The sequence below is a fragment of the Neopelma chrysocephalum genome, unplaced genomic scaffold (assembly GCF_003984885.1).
Source record: "Neopelma chrysocephalum unplaced genomic scaffold, ASM398488v2 Primary Assembly neopelma1_23b, whole genome shotgun sequence".
In the NCBI taxonomy this organism is placed as follows: Eukaryota; Metazoa; Chordata; class Aves; order Passeriformes; family Pipridae; genus Neopelma; species Neopelma chrysocephalum.
The window spans coordinates 7,132,547-7,144,289 of NW_020897692.1; the positions used below are offsets into that span (position 1 = coordinate 7,132,547).

Below are 11,743 nucleotides of genomic sequence, written 5' to 3' on the forward strand. Positions count from 1 at the left end.
TGAGTTTTCCCATGCACATTGTGAAATTCATCCCTCTTGCTGATTGCTGGGGTGCTCGTGCCTTCTTTGGAAGATAGTTTTCTCTTTCTCAAGTCAGCCCACACATGGGAAAAGATTTGTGCTTGGTGCCAGGACACTGGACCATTTCCATCTTGTCACTTCCTGGATTGGATTTTTAAGCAACACTGGTTTCATCTGCCAGACCACTTTAGTTCGTATTGATGATGCTTTTTGGAAGTAAATCTGATCACCTCTGCGTGTCACACTTTTTCTCATACTAGGAAGCTGTCTTAGAACTCATTAACTGAATTTACCTCAGATGAAACTAAACTGGAAAATGCTGTCTAGAAATGCAGGCATCAAGGGTGTTCAGTTCAAAGGCCAGACCAGAGGTAGGCTGGAATAGCACCCCTCCCTACTCCCCAAATGTGTTTGGCATAGACTTTACCCGTTCAGTTCTGCAGTTCGCTTCTGTTGGTAGAACGTGACACCTTTGTGAAGATGTGTGGCCTTCCAATTCCTGAAGGGAAAGCTGGAGAGAGGCTTTTACAAGAGCTTTTAGTGACAGGACAAGGGGAAATAGTTTCAAACTGAAAGACAGTAGGTTTAGAATAGATATTAGGAAAAAATTCTTCTTTGTGAGGGTGGTTAGATGCTGGAACAGGTTGCCCATAGAGGCTGTGGAATTCCCATCCCTAGAATTGTTAAATAGCACGTTGGAGCAACCCGTGCAGTGCAGTTGGTGCAGTGGAAGGTGTCCCTGCCCATGTCAGCGGGGTTTGAGCTAAATGAACTTCGAGGTCCCTTCCAACCCAGACCATTCTGTGATTCTCTGACATAAGTGCTGTGCAGTAGCCAGGCACCCTCACTCCTGGTGATGGAGGTAGATGTCTTTACCAGGACTGTGTGAGCTGCCTGTATGGAGTCAATGAGGGGATCTGGCAGGCAGCCAGAGAGACGAAAGTTTTGGTCTTTTTGAGTGCCCATCTATGAGAAAAGCATGTTATCTCATAGCAAGAAAGTTCTTCAGTTTTTTGGTAAGTGGTAGAGTTGCTTTCCAGCTGATGCTTTTATTGCCACAGTGTTCTCCTATACCTTGTCTGAAGCAGATCTGTTTATTCCAGTTTCAACATGTTGGAATCTGCTGAGAATACAATGCACATTTCCCCAGTGCTGGTGCTGCCAACTCTGTTGCCATGAGTAGGGTACACCCAGACTACCTCAGCAGGCTGAATAAGAAATGCCTGAAGGTCTGTCAGGGCAGGTGAAAGCTTGAGTTCAGTCAGAAATGTTGCTAGTGCTCTGACAGATTTTCTGCATCCTGCTTCCTTTTGAATATTCCTGGTGCCTTTGTATGTTTGTGTGTTTTAAATATTGGTGAAAAGACTTCTCGTTAAAAATACACAATGAATGTGGATAGTCAACCATAGTGTAGCCGGGAGCAATTGGATTTTATCCTTTATCAGATCCACTAGATTGAAAGAGGTACCAACTGCCTGGTTAAAGAAAACTAAGCAAACCAAAACCGCTGCTCTCCCTTCCTACAGGCACTAACAGTGTTTCTGGCTATCCCAGCCATGCCTCTGTTCAGAAGGTCTGTAAGAAGCTTGATCATCTTCTGAAGATACTTTTGTCATACTTCTCAGGTGATACAGACTTTGCAAAATACATCTACAAAGGCATTGTTCTGCTGTCTTGTGATGGCCTGCCAACAGCAATAAAATCTGCTTTTGGAACACTGACAGTATAATGTATGTTTACGCATAGTTACTTGGGGGAAGACATGATTGCCTTTCCGTATGCTGAATGATGTGATTCAGGCACTACATACATTCTTTCTTCTTACCATTTTGTTATAATCCTCTGTACTATGCAAATGAGCAGGAAAAATAGGGGAGAGGTTCATGCCGCTGGCTGTGGATATTGTTCATAGTCATGGTATTGCTTTTATACACCTCACCTGCTGGAATGTATGCGGGCGTATGTTTGCATATGTGCTTGCTAACCATTGCACAACTTCTTTTTTTCCTGTGAGGCACTTTATGTGACCATTCATGCTTACTTTCCTCATTTTTCCCATCAAGGTGCGATAGCCTATTGTACGAGGGGTTGCTTCAGTCTTTTTCTTAATACAGGCCTTTTATCTTTCACTTGCTTCAAGAGCTTGACTCCCATTATTAATCAATACCAATTTGTGGAATTTCCTCATCCAAAGACTTTTAAGATATTTCATGGTTATAATTGTAATTACTGTTTAATCTTAAAGATACTTGTGAATAATTATAGCATTGAGGTTTGTCTTGCCAGTCTCAAATATTAGCATGCAGATAAACATTCAAAGCAAAATCCTGTGCTTATCTGAATTGTGAATGTAATCTCAACTTTTGTGTCAGATAACCAATTGTATATTTTTCACTTGAATTTCCTCAGAGGCAAAATTCTGGAAAGCACAAAACATAGAAGGAGAGATGTAATGCCACTTTGTGTTATGGCTGCTGCTGTGCATTGCAAATGACTATAGAATATTCACTTTCACTGGAATAGTATAAAAAATGTACTTTATAAAAACTGGTCATTGGCTCAGCTGTTTTGCCATGCATTGTACTGCTGTTACGTTCTGAAATGCCACATGCAAGAGTCTGAGCTTTCAAAGCTTGGCTCTAATCAAGGAACCATTATATTTAAGGTGCAAGACAGATTATCCATGTGCAGAGATACATGCATCATGCAAAAGATGCTGCTTCTGGTTTGGGATGAAAGTGGAAATAGCGTTTGGAAGTCAAAAAGCTTTCCCCTAAGCTGGCCTTCCTGTTTGATTTTTTTTTTTATAGGTCACCTACCAGGTTGCTGTTAATGATTTAGCTTGGCCTCCAGACACTCCTGAACCTATGTCTACATTGCACAATGGGCTGCTTTGAGTTGGCTGTGTATTGCCTCTGTCAGGTCATGGGGTCTATCTAAAAAATAAAGGAGGCTCTTGTTTAAGTTACAGTAATTCAGCTAGATTTTTTCAATATTGAGGAGGATATAGACTTCAGTTTATACAGGGTTTTTTAAACAACATACCAGGGACGCTTTCATACAGTAGGCGTGAATAATTACGTGTTCTTTGTAGGTTTGTTACGTTCCTGGATACCAGTCATCCCCCAGTGCATTAACCATATTTGCCCTTTCATGTAATTTATATAATAACCTAGTGTTGTTTAGTTTGAGTGAACCTTGTGAAGATAATACCAGCAGCTCAGCACTTAACAAAAGAGGGCCTGAAGAAGTACAGGTCATAACCTGAGTCTTGCCAGATGTCCTGATGTAGTTTTTCCTAAGAGCGTAGAGCATTCTGTTTAGAGACTTGCATGATTCAGAACTTGTGATTTGGATGTTTTATGGCTTTATTTCAGGGAGAATTGCTGTACAGAAAGTGAACCACATATAAGCAAATTACTTCCTGTTCCTTGGAACTAATTTTAATTTGGGAGCAATAAAGAAAAACCTGTGTCAGTGGCAATCATCTCAACACAGGAATGCTATGATTATGTTGCCTTTGCTTCTAGTTCTGGAATATATTTTTTAGGACCTTGGCATAAACTTTTGAACTTTCTTTTCGTAATACAGAGTATTTTGTATAAATACTTTTTTATCTTTAGATCAACTATTTTTGGGATAAGATAATTTAAAATAAACTGTTAATAGGGATTGCTAGGTATTAAATATGGAAAGCATCAGGATTCCGAGAGTTTTTCCTTTACAGCTGCTGGAATGCACAGACTTGAGGGCAGAGGGGGCAAGGAGTACTGCCTAGGTGGTATGGGACCCCTTATGGTGTTCAGGAAAGAGCCTCTTGGGGTATTGCGAGGATTATAATATCTTGTAAGAAAGAACCAAAAACAAGGAAATAGAGGGATCAGGGAGGGGTGCGATGACATCGGAAAATAGAAGGCTAAAGGAATATTAATTGAGAAATTATATAAATGGAAAGAAACGCAAACTTTAGTAACTTACAAAGATTTATGAAGTTTTTGCTGTAAATAATCAAGCTGGCAGGAAGAAAAGGTATTTCTCTACAGAAAAAAAATTGTATATTTTGTCCAGAAACCATTGTATTTTTTTCAAAATGGAAGCCAACAGGAACTTTTAAGAATACTTCAGTGTCGTAGGATCAGAATCATTTAGGTTGGAAGAAGGTAGCAGGAGCAAAAAGACTCATGAAATTAATGTCTCAGACACCCTGCTGATTTGTTCTGAACCCAGGTATTTTGGTTGTGTAACTTGGCAACATGTGACATGCTCTTTATTGGAAAGTGAAGAATTCAGAAAAACAAACCCAGAAACAAATCAACCCTTGTGATTAGTTCTTTGAAAGCTCTGGAAAGAAGCTACTTCTTTTTAAAAAAACAACCGAAAGGACTGATAGCTATCCTCTTGCCTTTGAATGCAATGATGTCAGTCTTATGTTTCTATTTTTAGCTGTTTAATGATTTATTCAAGAATAATGCAAACCGGTCTGAGAATACAGAAAGACGACAAAATCAGAACTACTTCATGGAAATGATGACTGTAGAAGGAGTCTATGACTACTTAATGTATGTGGGTAAGAAGTGATTTCTCTTAATTATTCATATACTTCATGCCAAATGTGAAGTTCATATTCTTTGGTAAGAAATAAAATTCTGTTGTAGGACTCATATATAGCTCAGCACTTTCAAGTTTATCAGTATACAACTTAGTGACACAGTCATTCCTTAGAAGACTTTATTGTGGTGTGAGAATGTCGTTTTTTATCATTCATTATTGCTTAATTGTTTTGTTATGTCTCTTTCTTTCTGCATCTCAGTATTATGAGCTTATGGGAGTAGGTTCCTTCCCTTTTCTCAGGTGTGCCTAGACTGCTCGTACACTCTGGGAATGGGAATGATTTAATTAATAAAAATAGCTAAAGGAAGTATTTGATAAGCACTGTGGAGAATACCAATTTTTTCAGCGTTGCACTGACAAAACTAAAATATTGCTTGCTTGCAATCTTTTTTTTTTTGCTTTTGAATAAATGATTCCTTTGTCAAGAGTAACAGGAGAGCCTCATATATGTATGTCTCTGTAACATTGCAGGTAGGGTAGTTTTCCGCATTCCTGACTGGCTGCATCATCTCTTGATGGGAGGAAGAATTCTCTTCAAAAATACATTGGAACTGTACACAGACTATTACTTGCATTACAAATTAGAACAACTATTTGAGGAGCACCGGTTGGTTTCTTTGATAACACTGCTGAGAGGTTAGTAATAGTTAAATCTTTGGTGTGAAAGTACTACTTCAGTTTGATATTTGAAATCCCTTCTTTGAAGTTTCCAAGTACTAAACTTTGCGAAGCTTACTAAGCTAGTGGAGTTTTAAAAATCAAGTGTGCCTATAAAAAGACTGCAAAAGCTCCTTGTGGAAAGATGCTGAGTCAGCCATGTTGTCTGTTAGTGATGATTACAGAAAAAACTATTATGAGTAGTAATTTGCTAAGCTGTGCAAGGAACAAGAAAAACAAAATAAAGGTTGTTTAATGTATCACAGCACGAATGTTTTATGCAGTCTTTAAGTTACTTCACTTCTGTGCTACGTCACAGTCCTTTATTGTTTCTCTTTTATTTGTTCCCTTTGTTGTGGGCTTTTGAGAGGGCTCAGCTGTTCTTGACCTTCAAATAAGGGAAGGGGAAAGAGGTTAAAAAATCTAAAAAATGTCCAGACAACTCCACCTGAGTGTGGTCTGATTTCAATACCACAATCTTGCTGAAGCTCTGGCATCAAGGCAGCTCTGTTCTTATCAAGCCAAAAGGGAAACTTGTGATAGACAAAAAATGACAGGAGTAAGTCTTTCAGAGCCTAAAACCAAAACTGAGCGCCTGTTATTTTTGATGAACAGCGGTTCTTGCTTTCTTGTTCATAGGGAAATCTGAAGTTTTTGACAGTTCCAGTGTTTTTGGCACAAAGTGTAAATACTGCTTATATTTTTGAAAGCATAAGGGAAATTGTGAGTTAGGAGATCATAACTAACCTAAAGTAGAATTGATCCAAACTTATAAGATAGTGCTTTAAAATTTATAAAAGAATGGAAACAAATTGTGAAAAGATGATTGACCTCCATAGGAGCAGGGATTCTGGATTTGATCAGGGTAATGTAAGCAAAAGACTATGATCTGGCAAGGCTAGAATTTCCTTCCAGTCAAGGTCATACAAAAAAGATACTCAATTTTGAAGCCACAATCCAAACCACATTTATATGTCAGTGATGTGTAGCTGCCTAAAGACTTCTTTTCAATGTGTCTTTGCTGCAGATGCCGTGTTCTGTGAGAACACTGAGCCTCGCTCTCTCCAGGATAAACAGAAGCGAGCAAAGCAGACTTTTGAAGAAATGATGAGATACATTCCAGGTTCTCTATTTCATGACTGTCTGTATGAGTGTGGTTAATTGTTCAAGCAGATATATAACCCAAATACAGTCACATTACCTTCCCAAATCAAATAATACTTGGGCTGCTGAGATTTGAGTTGATTGGAATACTAGGTGTAAAAAACCAGCAGTTAAGTTTAGTCACTTAAATGTTGCTGACTAAGGTTGTAGCATAGTAATTAATAAAGACATGCTGATAGAAATCAAGAGCTTTACAAATGTACTTAATATCATAATTTCTTCATCTTTAGAATGTTCCTATGTTTTGTATTTTATCCAGATGAAAAATGGGTTAAAAAAGGCACACCATGAAGCCAGAAGGTACATTTGAGCTCTCCTTACACTGTATAGATGAGGGGAGAGAAGCCCATTTAATCAGAATGTAACTTTAAAAAATCAGATTGTGGTTTATTAAACCATGCACTAGGACAATAGATTGATATTATAAAAAGTGTAATAATTACTTAGGTGTGCAGCCCTGAAGAAAAGGGAGGAAAAAAAGATGAACCAAAACTGTGTTTGTTTTTCCATTTACCATTTGAGATAGATAAAACTTGAACTTTTTATTTAATTTAAACTGGGGTTTTTTTGTTGATAATTACTGGACTACCATGATTGCGTCATACAGCTGTTTTACAGTGCTTCCTCGTGACTTGTGTATTTTGGTTTTGGAATTTGGTCTAGATTTAATAGGGAAGTGCATTGGGGAAGAGGCTAAATATGAAGGCATCAGGCTTCTGTTTGATGGACTGCAGCAACCAGTGCTCAACAAACAGGTAACTCATAACATGTGAGAAACTTGCCTTTTGGCACAGGATTTCCTGAAGTGAATGTTTGGTGTAGCAGAGGAGTGGGCTCTAATTCAGAGTTAAAAATAAAAAGCAGTAGTGTTGCCTTGAAGTGTCCTTAGTTTTATTTGTTTTCTTTTAGTTAACCTATGTTCTGCTGGACATTGGGATTCTAGAACTGTTTCCAGAGCTGAGTAAGGTATGTGCTAACTCTGTTCAAGAATGGCAGAGTTCTTCTAGCTGCTATTGAGTCTGGTCACTGGTGCATTTTGGCTGTTGTTCCCTTGTAATAATAATTTTAAATTTGGGGGGAAATCTGTGTTTTTCTAGTATTTGAATCTGGGTTATTTACATTTTGGTTAATTAGCTCTTTCCAAATCAGCCCAGGGCCGTTTGTCTAGCATACAGCAAGTATGAGCTGTCTTTCAGTGGAATTCAACAGAGCAATCAGTGGTCAAGATCTCTGTGCATTTCTCTTTGACTGATTTGTTTCCACTCTATTTTGTGCATTTCCCAATTCAGGAAAGGAATTCTGCATGCAGAGCTCATGTCAAGCTGCAGCATTTTTCTTGAGAATGTTTGGCAGGAGGGTGTCTTAGCCCTAGTTTGGTCACTGCAATATTAACTCCAACTTCCCAGATAAAGGAGACAGAATTTGCACAAGAGAAATGCATATCACTAGGTTTGGGATCCATCTAATATTTGTACTTATGTATATCAAACCTACACACGGTTTTACATAGCAATTTTACACTTTGGTCTTCATAGTAAGCAGAAGATATTTGCTAGTTAGCTAGACAGAAAAAAAACCAACCCAACAAATAAAAAAATGCCTCACTAACAATAAATGTTGGTTGCGTGAACCCTGTGTCTGAAAACTGCAAAGTGCCAGCAGTGATTTGTTTTGCATGATAAACAGAAACAAATATTATATATCGGAACAAGCCAGGACACCTTCCATTGTTTCCACTGAAATGAGGCTGGCTCAGTGTGTTTGACCTACTTTGTAGCTGCCTTCCTCATGCCAGTGTTCAGACAGTTAAAAACAAGCAAAAGAGCTTGTTTCCCAGCTTTGTCTCCCAGCTGACCAAGGGAACAAGGAAGTAGCCTGGAGACTTGTGTGCTGAAAAAAAGACCTAACTTAGACTTGCTGTTTTACTCTGCTGAACTGGTTTTGTGTTCAGTAATAGATACAGCAGCTAATAGTGTATGTGTATGTGTGTGTGTATATATATATATATGTAGGAACATTGGTCTTTCCTCAGTTGATGATGGAAAAAACAAGTGGCATTTAAAGCACTGGTCAGGCCCAGAGGCTGGTGATCAATGGAATGAAATCTAATTGGAGGCAAGCCAGTACCTAGGGAGGTATTTGTTGTGGCTCCAGTCCTGTTTAACATCTTCATTAATGCTCTGGATGATGGGACAGGCTGATGATGACACAAAACTGAGAGTAGTGGCTGATACACCAGAGGGTCCTGCTGCCATCCAGAGGGACCTAAACAGGCTGGAGAAACAGGCTGAACCTCAGGAATTTCAACAAAGGGAAGTGCAAAGTCATGCTCCTGGGGAAGAACAACTCCAGGATGGGCTGGGGGCTACGCAGCTGGAAAACAGCTTTGCAGAAAAGGACCAGGGTGTCCTGATAGACACAAAGTTGAACAGAAGACTGACAGTATCCTGGGCTGCATCAGGAGTGTTACCAGCAGGTTGAGGAAGGTGATTCTGCCCCTCTGCTCAGTGCTGGTGAGGCCACATCTGGAAATATTGTGTGCAGGACTGCGCTCCTCAGTACAAGAGAGACATGGACATACTGGAGAGAGTCCAGTGGAGGGCCATGAGAATGATGAAGGAACTGGAGCATCTGTCTGAGAAGAGGCTGAGAGGTGGGACTGTTCAGCCTGGAGAAGAGAAAGCTCAGAGGATCTTACGTGTGTAAATCCCTGAGGATGTGGTACAGAGAGGACAGAACCAGTGGTGCCCAGTAACTGGACCAGAGGCAACAGGCACAAACTGAAACACAAGAGGTTCCCTCTAAACATCAGGAAACACTTTTTCACTGTGAGGGTGACCAAGCACTGTCACAGGTTGCCCTGGGAATGCTGTGGAGTGTTCATCCTTGGAGATGTTCAAAAGCTGTCTGGACATGGTCCTAGGTAACCATCTCTAGGCGGCTCTGCTTGAGGTCTAGACCAAGTGACCTCTAGAGGCACCTTCCAACCCCAACCCTGCTGTGATTCCATAACTGTGTGTATATTTAATGAGGTAAAATATTTTTTCTTCAAAAACAAATCAAGAAAAGATTATTTAATGCAAATCAAGATCAAGTTTTGTACTTCTTAATCCATTCTTTTTTTCTGTGTAACTGTGACACTGCCTGACTGCTCTGCAGAGTTTCCTAACCACCTGCTGAAGAGGGACCTTTAATACCACCTTTGCTCCTGGTGAAACAGCAGAGTTGAGGGCTGGGCTTCCCCTTTCCTTGTGCCTGAAGCTGGTGGGAACAGAGCAAGGGAGTCACTGGCCCAGATTTCAGTAGAGGAAAGGAAGAAAAATACTTCAACTAGGAACTTCAGCTGTTTTCCTATTTCGGATGTACTGAGAGCAACACAGAACAAAGTGCTGCATCTGTGATGTTTGGCAGTGGGACCAGGACTGAGAAGGGAAATGCAAGGTGGAGAGGGTATGGACGGAGGAGTGGCAGTGGTTTTCATCTAGAGCCCTGGAAAATGTTTCCCCAAAATCACTGCAAACAGACTGTGAAGCCATTTAGAAAGAGAATTTTTTCCTTCTAACAATTGTAACGGGGAAGTTTAAAAGTAATGACTGGTTCTTACTTAGCTATCTATTATACTGTGGGGGGGAATCAATCCAATGCTTGTCCTCTCTATTCAGCAGAGACTAGTCCTTTTTGAGTTGCTTCATGCCAAAATGTGTTTGTAGTTATAGTGAAGAACAGAAAAATATTTCAGGTCAGTCATCATTTAAAGGGAAAACTGAGCATCCTGGAAGTTTTGTTTCGAGCACTGCTCCTTTGGCAGAGAAAACTGCGATGGGAGAAATGGGAAAATTGTCATTAGCAGGGATGTCCATCTGCTTCCACTCTTGAGATTGGTATCTCAAAGATATTTCCTGCTACACGTACCAGTGCGGATACATGCTGGATCGCTTGATGTGTTTGATGGCAGCATGCATAAGTGAGCAAGGTTGAAGGATAAGAGCCGTAAAACTCTGATACAATGTGCAGGCAGTCCCTTGGAAGTCCGTCAGACAGGATGCAAGGAAAAGGACAGCTGAGAGGGGAGAAGCATTCCTAGCAGAGGAAGGAAAGAAATCCACTTGAAAAAACATCGCTCCACTACCATTTCCAGAGCAAAAAATTGCTCTGTTAAGAAAACTGTATTTAGCAGTTAGGAGTGGGAGAGGTGGAACTTCCAGAGGGAGAAGAAAATACCTATTTTGACAAATAGTATTAAAACCCAGTAGCCGTCCTTTCTCTTAACTCTGGTTTCAAGTGGATGTTTTCAAATACCATTAATGATTGCAGCTCAATTCAGTCTTTTCTATGTAAATATGCATTTTCAAACCTTGAAAGTAAATTTTTTTGCCCTTATTGTTTAACAGGGTCCGAAGGAAACGAGCTCTGTGTCAAGTTGGATGTGAGTGAAGGGACCTTGTTGGACACCCAGTAGCATCTGCTGTGCACTTTTGTAATGGACATGTGACATTTTAACCTTGCCTTGTATATTTTGTTGTAAATAACATAAAATTTAAGTTCTAAAAAATATCTTTATTCAATAAAGACATAAAAATTTAATATCAGTTGCAAGTAAATAAAATATTTGTACTTTTTGTTTAAAATTTGTTTTAGCTGTTACCAGTAAAAGTCAAATTAATTTCCCCCAAATCTCTCCATGTGTGAAATTACAGGATGACATCAAATAAAGCAGTTTGGAGATCAACTTACGCTTTACCGAAAGAGCAATTACTAGGTGTCTTCCTTAAAGGATATGTAGAAAAAATATTTGGAAGAAGTTGCAGAATGCTCTCATTAAGTTATTTTTAACTGTCTTAAATCCTACTATTTTTTTAAAAAATGACATTATGTGATTGAATCTGTTGCATACAAATAATCTCAGAACTATCTTTGGCCTTTATGCTCTTTGTGAGCATGGAAAATAACATGTAATTAAGTCTTATTTAATACATGATCTTCAAGTCTAAAGCATTCTTAAAGTAATAATGGGTGTGAAAAGTGGTTTTGACTTTTACCCTAGCCTTTATTTTTCTGCAGTTTCTTACCTGGGATTGTTGGTTTTTTTCTGACATCTGGCATCCCAGGATGCAAGTCTGTTCACAGCTTTTTTTAAAAATTTATTCCTATAAAATTGAGTGGAAGATTTTTCCTGTAAATCTTAATTTGTTGGCCCAGCCTTTATAAAAGAGACTTTGAAATGGACTTTCATGTGTGGATTTTTAACAAGTTTTACTCACAGAACAATACAGCGATACTTGAATAGGCA

General features: G+C 39.2%; 1 protein-coding gene across 4 annotated transcripts in view; it reads left to right on the forward strand.

Moving 5' to 3' along the window:
• The window catches only part of SNX14 (sorting nexin 14), a 51,481-nt gene extending 39,802 nt beyond the window's left edge, over positions 1–11,679 (forward strand). The window contains exons 23-28 of one of the 4 annotated variants that reach the window (XM_027695953.1): positions 4,465–4,588; positions 5,104–5,268; positions 6,317–6,412; positions 7,117–7,208; positions 7,363–7,419; positions 10,845–11,054. In XM_027695953.1, coding sequence (XP_027551754.1) covers positions 4,465–4,588; positions 5,104–5,268; positions 6,317–6,412; positions 7,117–7,208; positions 7,363–7,419; positions 10,845–10,883 — 573 coding nt within the window. In that variant the 3' untranslated portion in view covers positions 10,884–11,054. Of the gene's footprint in view, positions 1–4,464; positions 4,589–5,103; positions 5,269–6,316; positions 6,413–7,116; positions 7,209–7,362; positions 7,420–10,844 lie in introns of all 4 variants that reach the window. The other 3 variants (XM_027695935.1, XM_027695959.1, XM_027695946.1) reach the window with 3 other exon arrangements.
• Positions 11,680–11,743: the final 64 nt, after the last annotated feature.